The sequence below is a fragment of the Natator depressus genome, chromosome 2 (genome assembly GCF_965152275.1).
Source record: "Natator depressus isolate rNatDep1 chromosome 2, rNatDep2.hap1, whole genome shotgun sequence".
Lineage (NCBI taxonomy): Eukaryota > Metazoa > Chordata > Testudines > Cheloniidae > Natator > Natator depressus.
In genome coordinates this window covers 79,662,170-79,683,353 of record NC_134235.1, presented here as the reverse complement: position 1 = coordinate 79,683,353, position 21,184 = coordinate 79,662,170, and the positions used below count along the sequence as shown (strand labels likewise).

The window sequence follows — 21,184 nt, the reverse complement described above, 5'->3', positions numbered from 1 at the left end:
TTTGATTAAAAAAGATGGATGACTACCTCACTCTCTGTATATTCTTAGGACTTGTCTACACTTACATTTTATAACACTCTAACTTGCTGGCTCAGGGGTGTGAAAAATCACCCCCCTGAGTGCAGAAAGTCTGAGTGCTTTAAAGCGCTAGTGTAAACAGGCTCCAAGCGCTGGGCTAGCGCTCGGAGCTATTCCTCTCTTGGGGGTGGATTACCAGGAGTGCTGGGAGAGCTCTCTCCCAGCGCTCGCGCGCGACCGCACTCACACTTCAAAGCGCTGCCATGGGAGCGTTCCCGTGACAGTGCTTTGAAGTTTCCAGTGTAGCCATGCCCTTAGTTACCTGGCCCCATTCTGGTTGGAGGTATCTGATTCTGTCATGAGTACTATAGTGTGATTTATCTCTCTCTCGTAGCAGTGAGAATGCGTTTTTTTTCCATGGACAGGAACACACACTCGTGGCAATTTACTTACCTAAGCTGGAGGTTGAACTTTGGTCTTTGATGTTCCAGTGCAAGTGGTCTACCAGTTGTGTTTTAAAGGAACATCTCTACTAGCTCAACACAGAAAAGAGCCTTCTGTACTGTATATAGCAGGGGTCTCAAACATGCGGCCCACGGAGTTATTTGCTGCAGCCCCCAAAGCTCTCCCCCCCCGAGTTACTCCCCGCAGCGTGCCGCGTCCCCGCTCCTCTGCCTACCACCAGGCGCTTCCTGCAGCACTTAGCGCTTTCCAGGAGGGAGGGGGAGAAGGCGGCGCAGGAGCAGGGCCTCATGGAAGGAGTGGGGTGGGGGCAGCGGGGGGCAGTGTCAGTCATGCGGCCCTCAGGCCAACATACTAGCCCTCATGTGGCCCTCGTAGTGATTTGAGTTTGAGATCCCTGGTATAGCGCACCTTCCCCACAATTCCTTAAAGAACTACCCAATGACTAACTCTTGTATGTTAGTCAAACCAGTTTCTACAGATTCATAATGTATTTCTCATTAAAGGACATGGAAGAGTAGATGTTTATAGTCTCAATCAAACCTGGTTGGAAATTTTGTGACTTTTTTTTTTTTTTTGACAGAAAATGGCAATTTGTCGAAACTGAAATTGTTCACAGGAACAGGGTTGTCTCAACAAATTCCTCAGTTCAAAACATTACTTGAGAAAAAGTTTTGTTGAAACATCTTGATTTGACACTTTCTAATCAAATTCTGTTTTTTAGTTCAAAATGACTTTGTTTCAGCTTTTAAGCTATTAGTAAAAATTCTATTTTAAATAAAAAAGGTCAAATTGCAATTTTCGTTTACTGGAATCATATTTTTTTCAGATTTTAACTTTTTGTCCTGTTTTGGGATGGGAATTTATTTTTATCAAATTTTGAAAATTTTCCCAAAATGGGAAAATAATTTCCCACCCAACTCTAGTCTCAAACAATTGTGCATTGTCAAAACAGTCTTTGCAACTGCTCTAAACTGTAGCAAAATTAGTATCATTTTTGTGTGAAAACATAAGAATTAAAGAATAAAACCGTCTCTTTGTTGTTTGATCCCATTCGTGTATAAGCGGTTGGGTTGTATTGTCCTTTGCACAGCAGGCTCCTATTATTAGTGCATTTATAAACTTGTGGCCCAGAGGTTTCATTTTCATATTAGTCATATCTAGCAGAAAAGTCCACCAAAGTAGTGATGTCAGCTGTCTAGCCCATTAATATTTCCCTTGGCTGCTTTGTCAATGAAACTAACAAATAATGGGAGAGTGGAACACGCCAGAAAAGCATTTTCTAGAAGCATTACGTCAGTGTGGAAATTAAAATTGCAAAAATTCCTAAGGGAATTCTGCACCAAGAAAATAAAAAAATCTGTGCACAATATTTTAAAATTCTCTAAAATTTTTCAAATGTTATTTGTCAGTAAATAAACGTGGAGGTTCCAGCATGGCAGTAGGGAGTACAGGCCACTGGCTGCACAGAGGTGGGAGATCACCCTGCAGCCCCCCTTTCGGGACACACGACTCGGCCATGAGGCTGCACCGGACCCTGACACAGCCTAAGAGCTGAGCCTGCCCCAGAAACATCCTGGGGCTTGCCCCTCTCTGCCAGGTGCACCAGGTGTGTGCAGGCAGGTTCAGCCCAGCAGGATCCAAGTGTGGAGGCGCTTAGCTCAGTGGATCCAGATGTGGGGCGAGAGGGTTCGGTGTGGGGCAATCTAGGTGCAGGTGGCTTAGTGGCGGATCCGGGGAGAATCTGGTGGGGTGGGGGTCTGGATGCTACCCTTTCCGCACTGCGCCTTCCTCTCCCCACTCTCTCCTTCCCCTATCCCCCACCCCTCACTCCCACATCCCCCTCCTCCTGTCCCATTCCCCTATCCCATCACCCTTCCTTCCCCACTGCATGTTCCCATCATCCTACCCTGCCCCCCTTGCCCTGCCCCGCCCCATTGCACTCACCATTGTATAGAAAACAGGATTGTGGCCATGCAGGGCACCCAGCACACATAGAAGGAGAAGACGACAGGGACTAGGACCCAGGGGGCGGTGTTAGTGAGCAAGAGCAGCCACTCTCCCTCACCCAGCAGGAGAGAAGCTGCTCTGTCCCACCTCCTCCACTCCCTGCCTGGGCCCAGCTTGCAGGGAGAGGAGCCAAGCAAGCCAAAAACAGGCCGGCCTCCCCCCCCGCCCCCCGTTCCCAGCAGGCCAAGCAGAGCAAGTCCTGGGCAGATAGGCACTCGCAGAAATCGGGGGAGGGCAGTGGCAACACAAATAATAAAAGGTTCTGAAAAATCTGACATTTAAGGAAAGGTTAAAAAACTGGGCATAGTTAATCTTAAATAAAGAAGACTGGGAGGGATCTGATAAGGACTGCTACAAAGAGGATGAGCATCAATTGCTCTCCATATCCACTGAAGGCAGGACAAGAAGTAATGGGCTTAATCCGCAGCAAGAGAGCTTTAGGTTAGATATTAGGTAAAACTTTCTAACTATGAAAGTAGTTAAACTCTGGAATAGGCTTATAAGAGAGATTGTAGAATCCTCGTTGCTGAAGGCTTTTAAGAACAGTATAGACAAACACCTGTCAGGGATGGTCCAGGTATACTAGGTCCTGTCTCAGCACCTGGGGCTGGATTTGATGACCTTTCGAGGTCCCTTCCAGCCCTGCATTCTATGGTTCTATGAAAACCTCCCCAGACAGCATGGCTAGCGTGTCCATCCGTTGTTTATGTATGCAGGGCAGCAAAGCCACAACAGTTAAACTTAATGAACAGGAGCTGGAATACTGGACTAAGTCTAAGTGTATATCACACGGTTCAGCTTCCTAGAAGGTCTCAGAATTTTGTCAACACGGTAATTTCCCTTGGCAAGTGCTTGAGAAAGAGAGAAACAAGTTTTAATTCTTCCTCTTCTTTAAGTCAGCTGAGTTACTTCCCTTCTTGTCCAGAAACATTGGTGCAAATTTCACATCTCTCAAAATATTTTCTCCTCAGCAGTAACTCAGAGTTTTTCTGGGAATAGGATAGTTGCCTCTACACCTTCCTCTCCAAATGCACATTTATGGGGGGAAATAAAAGTCATCTCCCCTTCTTGCTTGGGTCATGAGACAGATCCAGAAAAAACAGGATTTTGTTGCTTTCGAAAATGGTCTCTTTAGCAGTTTTGGCTGTCTTTATACCTGCTGCTTATATCAGAATGGTCACCTTGTGAAGTGACCAAGGGGTTACATGCCCTGGGTAAGAGGCAGGGGTGTCCCAACACTGTGAGGATCTGGAACCGGCAGGGAAGTAAGCCTCATTCCCGTGGAAGTACTAGCCCTCCACACTGCTGCTGTGGCCTCCCTGGCAAAAACCCCTTGGCAGCTGTGCAGTGGCAGCCATGGAACAGATTCAGCAAGAGGTCATACTGCTTCAGGCAGCTCACAGTCAGATTTATGTAAGGCAGTGTCCAGGGTCAGCAGAGGATGACATTGGTGGGGATTAGCTGTTCATTCCTGCTTCCCATCCAGTCCCAAAACCCTGCAGTGCACCGACCCCATGAAGTTCTGGTAAAGGAGCTTCCTTGAGGTCTCAGATAAAAGAGGCCATTACCATGGAGACAGAACACACCCCTTCTATTGTCTCCAGGAGAGCTTCGTGGGATCAGGGTCCTACTCTGTTTATGGAAGGAGAGGTGACACCTGGAGCTCAAAATTGAGTGGGAAAAGTAGTTTTTTCCCCAAGTTGCCCTGGAATTACTGTGCTGTTACCTGTTTTCTTCCTTTTCGATCCCTAATTACTCCTGGGGAAATTCTGCATCACTGCACATGCTCAAAATTCATGTCCCCCACAGATTTCTTTACTTCCCCACAAAAAAATGACATCTGACGGGGAAGCAAAAGGAAGCCACAAGAGTGGTCACACGCCCCTCCCTGGCAGTGCAAGCTGGTTGGTTCTGGCGCCTAAAGCAGCCGATAGAGACATAAATCAACACCGGGGTGGTGCTGGGCAGTCGTGTGTGTGTGTGAGAGAGAGAGAGAGAGAGAGAGAGAGAGACACTGTCCCTCTCGCTCATTATTGCAGCACACTTGGTGTGGAGGGGCAGGGCATCGGGGTGTTTCTGAAGAGGTAGGCGTGGGGCAGACTCTGTCCCCTCAGGCAGAGTGGAAAGTAGCAGCCTGCCCACTTAGTGAATTGTTCCCATTGTCTTTGTGAATTCCCCCAGGAATATAAAACAGGTGTAAAAGTTTTAAGGCTCCTTTATGTAGCCAGAGTGGTGTAAAGGACTGTATGGCCTTATAAATATTTATGGTGCTTTAGTGATTAGATCTGGTCTAAATTTTTGGACTGAAAAAAATTTCTATCAAAATGTGACAGGTTTCAGAGTAACAGCCGTGTTATATTGGTCAGTAGCCAATATAAATTATGAGTTTGATTCCCTAGCCACACTGACCATAGGGTTGCATATATTTGTTGACTAATAACTCAAAATAAATGGTCAAACCTAGCTACATTATATTAGGCAGGATGGTTTGGGGATTTCCTCCAAAGCTCCGCACTCCCATTCTTCATCCATTGTACTGTAGTTTAAATAAATTTCGAAAATAATTGAAACCAGAAGTGATTATATTGCATTATTCTGACAAATAAAATATGCAGAATTTTAAAATATGTGCAAAATTTTTAATTTTTTGGTGCAGAAATCCCCCAGGAATACCGAATATATATATTACGTTTTTCTTGGTGAAATCCCATTGTATAATAGCCATCTCTACATGTGAAGGCACCAGTTTGGTTTTCTTTTAATATCATGTTTTTTTTCAGGGAGGAGTGGGGCGTTGGTGGAAAAAGCTGAATTTCCAGAAGCAGCTGGGGCAGGGAGGGAGAGTGTGTCTGGGGGGTATTGTGGTTTTCAGAATTCAAAGATGTTTTCTGATGTCAGCCTGAAATACTGTGCCAAGCTGCATACATCAGCAAACAAGGCTTTCAGTGAGTGAGGGAACTGCTCTGAGTAATAAAATCGTTTGGCAATAAGCAGTGGTGAGCAGAAAATGAATCTCATGCCAGCTTTTGTGTTTGTTGACTGTCTTTCTCAAATGTGAAAAAGCATCCATCTTGCTTTATAGCTGACTTTAATACCATTAAGGCATCATATAGGGTAAAGTGCTGTCTTGATGGCAGGTAAGCTAAGAAGTATTTTGGCACCTAGACCAAGAATGAGATAATACTCTTATGCTGTAAGAAGTCCTCCCACTAGTATGTAGTTGGTTATTATTAGAAAACATTTTTGCATTTGCTTAGTATTGCAGCATAAATATTCTCTTCACTTCTTCAAATACATTTTTTACAAAAGAAGAAAATATTCCTGCTATAAGGGAATGTTCCAGGAGAAGAAAGACTAACCTCTCAGCCATAGGCGCTGACTCTGTGGATGCTTCAGGGCTGGAGCATCCACGGGGGAAAAAATGGTGGGTTCTGAGCACCCAAGGGCAGCCCCCCTATCAGCTCTCCCCCCCAGCACCTCCCACCCTGTGGATTAGCACCTCCCCCCTCCCTCCCCATGCCTCCCACTACCCCCGAACAGCTGTTTTGCGGTGTGCAGGGAGGCTGAGAGGGAGGGGCGAGGAGCGGGGATACAGCACGCTTGGCGAAGAGGGCGGAACTGGGCGGGAAGAGACGGGGTGGGGTGGGGGCAGACAGAGGCATGGTGGGGCCTTGGGGGATGGAGTGAAGTGGGGGCAGGGCGTGGGGCAGAGCTAGGGGTCGAGCACCCCCCGGCAGTTTGAAAAGTCAGCGCTTGTGCTCTGTTATTCAGGATCCCTCCAGGTGGGTGCCGAGAACAGCATGATGCAACTCTCTGGGCAACATAAGTGTGCTTCCAAATATTGGGGAATCGTGTATGCCATTTGGCTACTGAGGTGGTGATGCTTTAGAATAGCACAATTGCTGAGGCCTTAGCTGTAATTTTAATTAAAATATCTTACGTTGTAGCCCTGTAGATGTACATGGTACTTCACTGACACTGAACTAAAAATGGTCCTTGCACTGAGCTTATCACCCAGCTTTGACCAATGTAATGCAAAGAGTAAAAATGCGGGGTGAAATCCTAGCCCCACTGAAGTCAATGGCAGATACATCAGAGAGGGGATTGGGGTTTGGAGTACAAAGCACCAGTGATATACACAGGTGGAAGCCAGGGTGCCAAGTAGGTGTTGGCAGCATTCTGAACCAATAGGGAATTTTTAAGGTCAGCATTTTATTCCTTGGTATAGTACATTGCACTAATCAAGCCTGGAGGTCATAAGTGCACAGACCACCATGACAAACTCAAAATGTGACAGGATGAAGCACAGTCTGCTTGCCAACCATAGTCCTATTTGGGACTATGTAAATGCAAACTAGGTACCTTTTAGAGCACACCAGCGGGGTCCACACAAGGCAGTTAGAGCATTTTACAAATCACACCCTTCTAGCATGCTTTGCCAAGTGCCATGTAGGGAAGCCCTCAGTGTCCAGAAGCACTAAATAATCCAGTATTAGTGAGGAAAGTGGAGACATTAAAAAATGCCAGATCTCTCTCTTTGATGAGATTACAAATTTGCTAAAGGTAACAGTGTTCATGTAGCATACTTGGACTTCTGTGAGGCATTTGACTTGGTACCACATAATGTTTCAACTGCGACTCTAGAATGATACAAAATCAACAGAGCACATATTAAATGGAACAATAACTGGCTAACTGATAGGTCTCAAAATGTAATTGTAAACAAAATAGTCATTGAATGGTTGTGTTTCTAGTTGGTCCAGCAGGGATCTATTCTTGGTCCTACTATTCTATTTAACATTTTATCAATAACATGGAAGAAAACATAAAATCATCACTGACAAAGTGTGCAGATGACACAAAAATCGGGGGAGTCAGAAATAATGAAGACAGATTGCTCTGTATCTCTTGGTAAACTGGGTGCAAGCAAACTGTACATTTCAATATGGCCAAATGTAAAGTCATGCATCTAGGAATAGAGAGAGCAGGCCATACCTCCAGGATGGGGAGCTCTATCCTGGGAAGCAGTGACTCTGAAAAAAGACTTGGAGGTTATGCTGGATAATTAGTTGAAAATGAGCTCCCAATGTGATACTGTGGCCAAAAGGGTTAATGCAATGTTTGAATGCATAAAGAGTGGAATCTGAGGCAGGAATAGGGAGTTTATATTCCCTCTGTATTTGACACTAGAAGTTTGTGCAGTTCTGGTGTCCACAATTCAAGAAGGATGTTCATAAAATGGAGAGGGTTCAGAGAAAAGCTGCAAAAATTGTTAAAAGATTGGAAAACCTGCCTTATACAGATAGACTCAAGGAACTCAATCTATTTAATTTATCAAAGAGGAGATTAAGGGGTGACTTGATCATAGTTTATACCTACATGGTGAACAGAAATTTGATTATAGAGGACTCTTCAATCTAGCAGATAGTGGCATAACAAGATCCAGTGACTGACTGTTGAAGCTAGACAAATTCAGACTTGAAGTAAAATGTAAAATTTTTGCAGTGTGGGTAATTAACCACTGAAGCAACTTAACAAGGGTTGTGGTGAATTCTCAATCATGGAAACTTTTAAATCAAGAGTGTATGTTTTTCTACAAGATATGCTTGAATTCAATCGGAAATTAATTCAGGGAAGTCCTATATGGCCTGTGTTATACAAGAAGTCAGACTAGATGATCACAGAGGTCCTGTCTGGCTTTATAATCTATGAATAGTTGTCTGAAATTTTCTCGTGCCCTGCTTCTGATCAGTGGACCTAAATCCATTTAAAATTAATTGTTTTCCAGTCTTGAACTGGTAATAAAGGATCATGTTAAAATGCAAAGGAGTGCTTTACTATTCTTTTAAACAAGAAAAATTACTGATATTATAATCAGAATACATTTTTTAAAATGTTATGAGGTTTTTATAGTTCTCTACTGATCTCTCTCAAAGAGCACTGTTTTTAAATGTATTTGAAATTGCCTGAACTATGATTTATAACTTGACATGTCAAGGGTAGATTGATTCAACCAAATACCAAGTCTATGCATTTCATATTTTATTACAAATACAGCCTATCATCAAACTTCCTTTACCGTACAAGTGAAATTATTAAATAGAACCTCAGTATGGAACTTGGGAGATTCAGCTCTTTTAGCTGTCTATATGATGGGTAGGTGATGTGAGGCAGTGTAATTCAGGTTTCCTGTAAATCATTCAGTTGTACAGTATTTTTCTACAGAACACAACACCAAGCTCTAAAAAGAGAGGAAGGAGGAAATTGTCATTGATAGAAGCTTTTAATTGCTAAATGCCTGAATGCTAACGCTTGTTGTTCTTTGCTTTGTTTATTGCTGTGGTTTTTTTTTTTTTAATTTTAGTCTTTGATTTTTTTGTTTGTTTTTTTTAGAATAGTCCTTATCAGTGGCAGAAGATCCTTCTGTAGCATATTTTCAGTGCTGCCGTATCGAGACTGTACCCAAATCGGGTATGTATATTTATGCATACTATCTCGTCTCTTTGGGTCATAACAGCATATATAGTACTGAATACAGACAATAGGGCTGTCATTTTTAAATATCTACCCCCAAAAGAGAAATATTTGATTTGTGGTATAGTATCAGGTTAAAATCATATTTTTAAATCACAGATTTCCTTATCTTTGTTATAATATCTTAGATTATTAAAACTGAAAGAATTTAAAAAATCCAGTTTACTAGTACAATTTACCATTTGTACTGTTTGTTTTTCTTGCTTCACTCCTCTTGGACAATGTGAATATTCTAGACACTATTACTTTTATTTATAGTCAGCTTTCCCTTTCTGGTTCTCCTAGACTAGAACAATGCTACAGTATCTAGTTTCCAGCACTGTAGAGAAATGATTGAATTCAAACAAAAGAGTGTTTTAATTTAACTATTTCATTAAAATGGTTTTAAAAACTGTATTCAATGACTGAAAACACCCGTTGTAAAAATGGAGTCAAATAACTTCTAAACCATGGGCCAGATCCTCAGTTGGTGTCAGTGTCTTTAGTGGAGCTATGTCAGTTAACACCAGCTGAGGATCTGGGCCAATAGGTTTGTTATTTTCCAAAGATACAGAACGTGCAATGCACGTCATTCCAGACTGAAACCATGTAAGTGAAGACATCAGATTAGGATATGTGAAGTGGGGTAACTTAATGTGAAAAAGGAGGCCTACAGATCACTTTGGGTCAAATTAATCCCTTTTCTAATATCACTAAAGTACATCAGGGATGAATTTGGCCCATTGTTTTCACAGTTAAGTTTTTTAGCATTACTGTTCAGCGTTGAGTAATTCATAGCAAACTGTTTTGTGTACAAAAGAAGCAGATACCATATGGTGAAATTGGTTCAATTATCCTGTCTTTGAGTAAAAAATTTTCTTTAGCTAATTAAACTGGAAAGATGCATCAAGCAAATCTTGAAACATTAGTAGTTTACGTCTGTAGTGCATTCCAGTGCATTTACGATCACTGGAATGTGGAATTTAACTGCTATCTCAGAGAGCCGAATATGCCTTTGAAAGACTGAAAGCAAGGGACTTCTGAATTGCAGTGATAATGAGACAGACTACATCCCCAATATGATTTCAGCATGTTATGTCTTGCACAACATTTGTAAAGCAATAGGGAGTCGAATGAGGAGGCAGAAAGTGCTACGACATATCGGTCCAGCCCTGCTTCCATTGTTAGGAAAGCGAAGACAAGAGATGCCCTCTGTCTATCAGCTGAAGCAACAGAGAAGAAGGAAAACAATTAATTAACATCTCCTTCAAGTAATGGCTGTTGTGAACCATAACTGAAGCAGTATATTCATTGACTTCATTGCCAATTTGCAGACTGTGTAATTCTTGATTATTGCATCATATTTTCATGCATGGTAGAGTGAGGATGAGACACAAGTACTCTCTTGTCACAGGATAATGATAGCATTCCCTTAACTTCACTTTTGTGTATCACTCATTAATATCCATCTCTAGATTTCTAATTCATCCATACCCGTAGCCAGGTGCTGCTGGTGTCCTGAATACTTACTTTGTGTAACCATTGCCAAAGGGCATTAAAACCAAAACTAATTATTCCTGCAAATATTTTAGGTATTTTCAGTTAAAACCAACCAAATTCAAACAGGAATGAGAATTTTGTGCATGTGGTGGGGACAGTTGCAGCTCAAGAGTTGCTGTGATAAGCATACAGCAGTATTGCTGTTTGCCCTTCCTCTCTACCTCTTCTCAGACTTCCAGGCTCTATGGGCAGAGAGGAATTCTGGGCAAAGTTATGTTTTGGGGAAGGTGCCAGTCCCACAATATGAAGGCAGAAGAGCTCTACTGTATTTACACTGGAACTTAAACTGTATTAGCAGAACCGTTTTAAAACAGGATTGAAAAGTTGTTCCTTCTAACACAGTTTCAGTGCTCTTTGCCTGGCCAGTGTAGAACAGGCCTAACAGTGTTCAAGAATCATGTTCTAGGCTAGGGCCTGTCTTAACTGGCTTTATAACCAAGTGAAAGCAATTTAGTAGGAAGCCTTGTAAAACAATGTTTTATATGGTAGCACTAATACAGTTGAGCATCCGTGTATACGAGGATCCGAGAAAACAGAGGAGGATGAAACCTGGGATAGCACCCCACATCACCACCACTAGCTCTGTTGTGCTGCTCCGAGCTAGTAAAGAACATGACAGGTTTCAGAGTAGCAGCCGTGTTAGTCTGTATCCACAAAAAGAAAAGGAGCACTTGTGGCACCTTAGAGACTAACAAATTTATTTGAGCATAAGCTTTCATGAGCTACAGTTCACTTCATCGGATGTAGCTCACGAAAGCTTATGCTCAAATAAATTTGTTAGTCTCTAAGGTGCCACAAGTACTCCTTTTCTTTTTAAAGAACATGAGACACACATGGTTTCTGAAGGAAGACTGTTCTAAAAAGAAACCAAAAGATTGACAACATTACAAAATAGTCTTTTCACAATCTGCTACTTCAGGAAGCAAGTTACATTGTAAGTGCTGGGGCTGAAAGAGGGAGAGTGCATGTCAGGGAAATGGATTTTCTCCAACTCTTTACGTTTTACTGTTAGGACGTCAAAGAGATGTCAAAGAGAACTTTCTTGGTTTCCTCTTTTTGCGAATAATGCTACAGAAATAATATTTAGGGCCTTTTGTCCCCAAAGCATTTTAAAAACACGAAGGGCTAGATTATCACTAGCCTTAGCACAGCCATGCAGGGGAATAGGTGGGAGTAAAATCTCTCCTCCCCACTCAGCAGCCTACTTAAGTTTGCCCACATCTTTGCTCCTTTGCATGCTGGATGCTCCTTTACCCCTATCTCCATGAGCAAGTGAGTGGGGATAGGGGAAGAGCCGTGGCTCTCCTTTTGCGTCCACATACCAGTCAGGAGAGCTACTCAGGTGAATGGGGAGGAGCATGCGATACCCTGGAGAGTTCTGAGAGGTATTGGGCCTCTCTACACTGTTGTTTATGTCCAAGAAATCTTCTCTGAGATCCTTCCTGTGCCACAAGCAAAGGAAGATGGAAGGCAGAAGATTCTGGAAGTGAATCGCTGGCTAGGTAAGTGGTGTAGAGTGGAGGGCTTTGGTTTTGTGGACCATAGGTCCACATCCTACAGGGAGGGGGGGCTGTATAGTTTGGATGGCCTCCACCTCAGTAAAAGGGAGACCGATCTCCTTGGGGATAGGCTGGCTAGAGCAGTCAGGAGGGGATTAAAGTAATAGCAAAAGGGGAGGGTAAAAAGAGGGAAGACATGAACATTCAGCACAAAATTGAGACGTGGAGAACAAAATTAATCAAAAACCAAAAGGACATGAGGAGAAGAAAGTCTTCACTTGCCTATACACTAATGCTGGGCTCCTGGGTAACAAACAAGAAGAACTGGAATTGTTCATTTATTAGCAAACATTCAATCTAGTTGATATTACTGAAACCTGGTGGGATGATTCACACAATATCAATCTTAAAATCAATTATCCTAACCAATTTAGGAAGGATCAAATGAGCAGAAAGGGCTGGGGGAGGGGGAGAAGGTAGGGGAGTGCCACTCTGTCAAAAATGGTGTTACCTATTTCTGAGTTACTGATAACTTGGAAGAAAATTATCTTGAATGCTTATGGATCAACATCCTAACAGATAAAGCGCAAGACAGGGTACTAATTGATGTCTGCCTGAGACCACCAAATCACAGTAGAGAACAGGATGACCTTCTCCTTACACATTTATCTACGATGTGTAGGGGGAAAAATTGAAGTTCCCCATGATCTCACAATTTCAGTGACTCATACCGCCAGTACTAAAATATTCTTGGAATTTCTAAACACTGTAGATGACAATGTCTTAACTCAAGAAGTGTTGCAGCCAGCATGGGGGAATTCTATATTAGACCTTGTCCTAACAGATAAAGAGGAACTGATCACAGAACTAAAAGTTAATGGTAGCTTAGGCACCAGTGATTAAGATCTGATCACACTTACAATGTGCAAGCAGAATAAAGTCCAGACCAGTAATATAAATAGTTGGTGCTTTAATAGGGCCAATTTCACTAAGTTGAAAACAATTATGAGGAAAATAAGCTGGGAGGAAGAATTTAATCAGAAAAATGTGAATGATAATTGGGAATCATTTTAAGAACACCTTACCTGATGGCCAAAAAGCCACAATCCCGTATTAGAGGAAGAAGGCTATGCTGATTAAAAAAAAACAATCTGGGTTAAAGAGGAAGTGAAGGCAGCTGTAAAATATATATAATATTTTCCTTTGTCAGAACTTGGTATGCAAGGCAATTTAGATGAAGTCATCATCAACCTCAGGCACACATTTCCTGAATGTTTATCATTCTGTAGACATGGTGAACAGGAACTCCATCTATTCTTAGAAAGTAAAAGAAAAAGATAAATGTTCCTTGCTTTACTTTACCCCTCCCACACAACAAAAAAAATTAATAATAGTGCTGTGGAAAATTACAGATTCATAGGCTTTTTTTCTCATATTAATTTTGTTCCTACATAGTGAGAAATTTTCAAAGTGTACAAATTATGTAATGCCAGGAGTATAAGCTTCATTGTTATGTGTATTTTTGGCATGATATTGAGATTAAGCAGGAAACTTCATTAAGGTGGTAGGATTTATTTTTCTTAGATTTCTCTTATATTAGGTAAAATATCAAGGCAGAAGCTGAAAATGCTGAGTCCTTGATGTGCTTAGTGAGAGTACACAACACAGTTGTAAGGGACTTTGTACCAGTTTCTCAGATTCCTCTGTCAATACACTGTAGCCATAGTTCTTGTTCCAGTAATAAGTGCAATTAGGAAGTGAAAAACTGGAGCCCAGTTAGGTGGGCAGACTCAGTCAGCATGTCAAGGAAAGGCTTGTTGTTGGTATGTCTGGCATCTGTTCCTTGCCAAAGCTGTAATTACCCTTATCCCTGCAACAGAATCAATAAAATGGGAGTTCTTCACTGTGAAGGATGAGAACAATATTTTACTTTGGATTCCCATGAATTTGAAGTGCTGTTGTTTTCAGGTTAGTCTTAATTAATCTGTAATGGTCTGGGATCATCGAGTATATTTACTCCGAACCATATCCCCCAAAGAGTTTACATTTCCAAATAAAATTCACTTATCAGGCACCTGTTGTTGTAAATAGACTTTTTTTTCTTTTTAGGTTTCTGGGAGTCAGGTTAATATTTAATTGACTTTTAAATAATTCACTGAAATGTTCAGCTAACAGTATCGTTTAAAGAGCAAGTGCACAGCAGGAATCTTGCAGCGGGTTTTATAGATCACATCCAGGCATCTATTTTAGAATCATTCAAGAAATGTTTCTTTACTGAAGCCAATAATGTGTGATTTATGGACTGCTAATCCATGCTTAAAATGCATGTGGTAAGAGTTTCTGCTCTGATTTTTGTTTATTCTGATTGTTTATTCTTTCCTATATAGGGCAGAAATAATCAAAGCCAGTACTTATCCTATAATAATTTTGCCATGGGATCACAAGTCACACAATGCTGTTCCAGGAAAAATGCCATGGTACTGCCGTAAAATGCAGAGAGGGAAAATAGCACATTTTCACTACTTTCACTGTAGCTCCCAAATAACCAGCATGTTGAACTCTGAACCCTGTCAAAACTTCAGATTTAATTTTTTACATACAGTAGGTAAATAGCACCCACCCAGCACCGCATTTCCTGATACAAAGTGCACAAATAAAATGTTTGGGGCCTAATTTTCCTGGAACTCTTATGTAAATCTGGGGTAACTCCATGGAAGTCAGTGGAGACAAAAAATAACGTATGAAGAGAATCAGGACCTAAGTGCATTATTATCCACTAAGGTAATGTAAGAGACCATCACTTTGGCATGGAAGGTAATAAGTAAGATTTTTATTTTAACAACATCCCTTGTTTCCCTTTCCTTTTACTGGAGAGAGTGTTTAGAAGAAACCCCCCTCTCTGACAGTCTCTTAGATGATATGAATGATAGTGATAACTGTCCTTTTGAGGGGGAAAAAAGAGAAGAAGTCAGTTGAAATGGTTGGAGCTGTTGTTGTTTCCAAGAAGACACAAAAAAATTGCAAAGATAGAAGATGCAGCTTCTGGTGTTGACATTCACTTGCAATTGCACTGCTGAAACAAACACAGGCATAGCACATCGTTTTATCAGCCACTCTGAGACCTGGCAAACTTGTACTGGTGTCGGGCTGTTTAAGTTGCATCTTCAGTCACAGGCTTATGGCAGTGTTGCAAAATATACAGATTTAGCTGGCTAAGCCGGACTCTCATTATAGAACAGAAGGCAAAAGAAAGAGGGATAGGAAAGGGAAACAATAAGGTGGGAAAGGTAAAGGACACAACGGGGCAGTGACAAAGTCTCACTCCCAGATGGTGTTTGGGATTTAGCCAGAGCCCATGGAAGTTGCAATGTTATCCTGGTAAATCCCAGGGTCTCAGAAAATATTTGGGGGATGGCAGCAATGATGGTGAAGGTTGCTCCTTTCTGTTCTTTGATCTTTCAGTCAGCCAGCATCGGGGTAACCAGCTTTCTTCCCCACCCCCCAGAGTTTCTTTTTGAAGTCCCCAAAAGGGAGTGATGGGTGGAATAGCCCACTCTTATTATTTTGTTTAGCAATTAGGACTAATTTCCGACACACCAGTTTGGGTTCATCGATTACCGGTCCAACACTTTTCTTGTTTACAGGTATAACCCTAATACAATCCTTGAATTATATCAGTAGCCTTTTTGTTTGGACTAATTCAGTCTGTCTTCCTGTGGCACTTTTTTCACAGCCACATTTATCGTTATAGGTTATTGTGACACTTCATACTTTTTTTTATCCACTTTCACACAGTTAGGCTCACAAGTGGGTTAGACTGACCAGGCCCCAGTCATTTCAATAGCGCTACCACAATATAAATAATAAAAACACAGAATTTGGAGCCTTAGAAATAATATATATAAGATTTTCTGGGGGGCCAAACAGTGGCAGTTTGCCACTGAGCAAAGTAAAGGGACATCCCATGAGGCTCTTGGTGAGGAATAGAGCCTTAACAGTTACAGTCCCTCTCTGGTACACAGGGTTGCTGTAGAGACTGCGCCTAAAGAACCATGGAGTCTATCTCCCCTGGTGTGACTGGCCCACTCAGCAAGCTGTATAGGAAGAAACAGCCATGTTTTAGCTCCTCCTCTGCCTGCTGTGAGGCGATGTAATCCCCAGGTGTTTAACTGTGCTCTCCTGAATGGTGGGATTGCTGAGTTATAGTGGGGAGAGACTCCTTGCACACTTCCCTAGTTCTCTGCATCCCAGTACAATGAACTTCTGTAGTCTGGCCTTGCACTGATAGTTCCAGAAAAAAAATAATCACAGAATGACTTTGCCTAGGCTCCAAAAAGGTTGTTTGGTTGGGTTTTTTTAAGTGTGTCTGGCTCAGCAGAGAGCCTATAGCTAACCCATGTGAGTCCTTGGGGCCTCCTCTGCCATTCGGCCCTGCCCACGCACATAGACTTGCATTGCTTTAGGTCTTGGTAATGGGCAAAAGAACAATAGTAGAGGGTAGCAGACTGAGAGAATTACATGCTCTGAGTAAGCACTGTTCTCCGCAGTCCTTTATTATATGGGAGAAGGACGTGCCTGCACTAAAGTGGTCTCTTCATTTATATGTAAAGAAGAACATGCCCAATATTTTAGACCAGTCCTCTCCAGAAAAAGGAATTAAGTTCTTTCTAGCCCAAGGGCGATGGGTTCCAAACAATATTTTACCACTATGTCTTACAAAGCGAGCAGGCAGATATTACCTAAAAGTATAGGTCTTTGGGAAAGGAGAAGACTGAAAAAGTGTTTGTAAGTGACACTTTCAGAACAGTACTTAATTTTAAATGGGATGGGAATAAATGCACTGTAGTAGCAGGGCCCCAGGGATGTACATTCATTTTAGTAAAGTAAAAGTGCCAAAGAAGATTGAGACACCATTCCTCATTAAACTTCAGCTAATGTTTAGGAAACATTATAGTTTATACTCTTGTTAGCTGCCCCTGATCTCACCGACAGAAGAATCAGTTCCTCTTAAGTCTCCAGGGCTACATTTCTGAAAGACAGCTGTGCTGATTCTTTAAAGTATGCCGGCTTGCTCCCTTCTGAACGTTAGCAAAGATACCTAACTTTGTTTTTTTCCTTTGATTGCATTAAATAAAAACTGTTCCTTGGGGTTTTGTTTTGTAGTCAGAATGACATAAGTTCTTCTATAGTCTCCATAATCTTTTTAGGAAGAAGACTAGAGTACTTTCATATTATTTCAAATAATTCATTTAGCATCTTGGGAATTTTTTAACATCTATTAATTTCAAATGTATTTGTTTAAAATAAAGTTTTTATATTGGGGAACTAATGCAGTAGGGTCTTAAATACCATAAAAATGATAACACATACCGTTTTCTCCTTTTAATAGAAAGTGTTCCTTTAAGCCTCTTATTCCGAAGTGCACAGAACTTAATCTGGTGCTTCTGCTAGAATGTTATTTTTATATAATTGTTCTGATCGCGCAGTAAAATATCAGGTAACAAAATGAGAATGTAGCATTGTACTAAGTTACATTCACTTAAACATTTACATTTTTACAACGGGTTAAATACCCAGTACAAAGTCTTGCTTTATTATAGAAACACTTTATCCAGAAGGTGGATACATTTTGCTGTTAATAAAAGTTTATTGTAATTTACGGAGCACTTACCCCCCTTCCCCCCCCCAGTTTTGGGGGAGAATAAACTGAGTGACAGTTTGCATTGTGGACAGAAGGAAGCAGAACAGGGTAAACTCCTGAAGATTCAACCGTACAGAATATGAAACATCACAAACTAAGGCCCTATTCCTTTAGTCCGAAATCTAGTGAGATGCTTCACAGTGGGTCTCATCTTTAACACCACTATGTAGACTTTCCAGTTGTTTTGGCCGTAAGGCCCCAACACAGCAAAGAACTTAAGCACATGCTTAACTTGAGTAGTCTCATTGAAACCAATCTAATTAGGCATGTGCCTGAAGTGCTTTACTGAGCTGAGGCCTATAGTGCCCTTCCTGAATAGAGATGCTTAAGCATGTGCCTAACGTTAAGCACATTTTAAAGTTGCATTGTAATTAATGGGATTTAAGCATGTGTTTTAAAGCTAAGCCCAGGCTCAAGAGCGGAGAACTTAAATATGTGCTGACGTGTTTTCAGGCCTATGTAGGGATCAGGTGGGCAAATCCCAGAAGATAAATCCTGCAGTTGCAGGGAAGCAGTCATTTGTGGATCTCCTTACCCTACACTTTATCCTCTTCCTTTTCTTTTGGTTATGAGACAGATGTGTTATGATTCCCAATTCCAGCATGGTCCACCTTTCTTTGACTCACTCGGGGTTGGTTGGTTTGGTTTCTGTTCTGTATGGGTAAAACATAAACTATAAAGTTTTATAGAATTTTTAGCTATAAAGTATTTTCAGTAGTATAGTGCAGTGTGTAGAAGTTGTCTGATCTGAACTGTCTGTAGTGTATGTTTTATTAATTTTATTATCTTATTTCATTTGTCTTTGGTGGAGGGTAGCAATAGACAGTGTTTCTGCTCCCATCTTAGGAAAAATGTGTTTATTAGTGGCTTCTGTTTTCCAGGGATATGAAATTAGAAGGACGTTGTGTGCCTACTGGAGGAGTGTGTTTAAAAGAGATAATTGGTCTTGAAGGTGTGGAACTAGGGGCTGATGGGAAGGTAAGAATGTTAGCTTATTAGATCTAATTTTATGATGAAAATGTAAAATAACCAAAGCCAAGTTCAAATTACATGTTGCATTGTAATCTACATAATGTAAGAGAATAGGGTACAATGCGGTACATACTGAATTATTATAAAATGAATGAAAAAAAAAAGTGCAAGCTGTCAGTGCAAACCAACTAGTTTTTTCCTGAAGAAATCATCCTCTGGTCATAATTAGGGCTACAAATTATTAGTAAATCCAATAGCACTGCTCTGTCCTCAACAGATCACGTCACAGTGTATTGACTGGTGTTAGAAAATCATGTATTAGGCGATTACAAACAGCATTACAGCTTCCTTTTTTATTTTAGTGAATCTTATATGTAAAATGTAGCCGTAACGTTACTTCTGTGCTGTGTGAATACCTCAAAAATCCACAAATATTTGCTTGAATAAAAAAAAGAATTCTGAAACTTTGGGGAAACAAATTTTTAAGCACAGAGAATATATGACTCAAATGCAAGTATTTGTGCTGAAAACCTAGTTCAATTGGTACGCATCCAAGGAGTAATAGAAACAATACCTTGCTATTTATTTATGATTTGTATTGTGGTAGGGCCTAGACGCCCCAGCCTCATTGTGCTAGGCATTGTACACACACATAGCAAAGAGATGGTCCCTGCCCCAGAGATCTTACAATCCGACCTATATGCGCAATCAAAACTAAACACTGCTCACATTTTGAATTTGATATACACACAATAAACTGCTTATAAACAAAAAATTATTTTTTGAAATTATTCCATGATTAATTTTGAACAACAAATACATTTGTAGAGCCCTTCAAATCCGTGGCTATCCGCTTTATATCCATGGATATCTGCATCCGCGGACTGTTTTTGTGGATTGAATACGGATGCAAATTTTGTATCCGTGCAGGTCTCTATACATTTGAGAAAATAATACCTGCTTCCTGTTAAATGCGTAAGTAGATAAAAAAGGAAATTAATCAAATAAACTATTCACTGCAAATCCTTCATTCATCTTTATTCCACGGTGATAGGCAACAGATTACCTGCAGCATACCAGTGTCTAATATCTCCCACGCTAACCAAGATGTTAGGAGGGAAAAGTAGCTTCAAAAGCATTTAATCCTGAAACAACTGATACGACTGCTCAAGCAAGTTCACTCTGGTCCCAGCGGTGCTGGAGAACCTATACACAGGAATGCTATTTCAGGGAAGAAATTGTGGAAATCTGCTACAACTTTCCTAGGAGGGGGAAAAAAAGCAGGTGAGGCCTTATCCAAAATCTACTGAAGTCAATGTAATCCTTCAGCTGACTTCAACGGACTTTGAATTAGGCCCTTCATTAGGATTTGGTAAATATAACATATCCGCTTTTTTTTTAAAAAGGACATAACATGTATGCAAAAGCTTTTCAGGATGGATGAACTGATCACACTGAAAGGAAAACAAGTGGCTGGTATTAATCTGTGATTAACTCAAAATCCGAAACATAAAAAATTGAATTTGATGGTAAATGCCAGTCACGCTGCATGGCGTCCCCAATTTCAAACCTGGTCACATCAATTGGATCCTATTAAGGCTGAGTTGTGTGATTAACTATGTGTCTATTCTGGCTCTTTCTGTCTAGACTGTTTCTTACACGCAGTTTCTATTTCCAACCAATGCCTTGGGAACACGGAGAAACACAATTGACTCCACCTCCTCCTTCTCCCAATTTCGCAATGCAAGCCATCGTAGCCTTTCCTTGGCAAGAGCTAACAGCACGCAGGGGAGCATTGACACAGGTAACTTCATAGGAGTTATTTATTTTAATATCCCTTCTCACACTTGCTATAGGAAGTTCTTCACACTGTTGTTTGCTGGGGGAAATTTTTTTGCCTTTTCTTTTTTTTAAAATGAAGCAAAGTTCAGTCTCCAAACAAAGTAACGGGTGATGTAGATTGTGGAAAAAACACCTTTCTCTAGTTGCCCATACTTTGCTTAGCCAAATTGGTTTAAAGTTCATAGAATCTCAAACAAACAATATTACTGTGGCATGTAGCCCATTACCATCTTCCCACCCACCACTCTCACTTACTGGGACTCTCTCAGTGGCTCTCTTTTTTTGATCATCATACATAAGGGCCAACTTTGTCTCTCTCTAAATTACTGTGGAAGAAACAGATGTTGGTATCAAAGTCATAGTTGTAAAAATCTTACTTGTGGCTTTTTGCATTATGGATAATGAAGACTGCATTTTCAATATCAGAACAAACAAGGCGATGTCACCTTTTTTCTCCCACTCTCCCAAAAGTAGCTATACATTTAGGGTATCTTAACATTTTACCTGAAGCAACTCAAAAGGTCTGAATTAATAGGAGAAAAATCAAGGCAGATGCTTTATCATATTCACTTGCTGATTAAAAAAATTTGAAACTCTTCCCCATGTC

The 21,184-nt window shown here is 40.9% G+C and overlaps 1 protein-coding gene across 1 annotated transcript in view; it reads left to right on the top strand.

Moving 5' to 3' along the window:
- The window catches only part of CABLES1 (Cdk5 and Abl enzyme substrate 1), a 113,827-nt gene that overhangs the window by 72,501 nt on the left and 20,142 nt on the right, over positions 1-21,184 (top strand). The window contains exons 4-6 of the mRNA XM_074944506.1: positions 8,884-8,961; positions 18,645-18,741; positions 20,383-20,539. Of these exons, the coding sequence (XP_074800607.1) occupies positions 8,884-8,961; positions 18,645-18,741; positions 20,383-20,539 (332 nt within the window). The remainder of the gene's footprint in view (positions 1-8,883; positions 8,962-18,644; positions 18,742-20,382; positions 20,540-21,184) is intronic.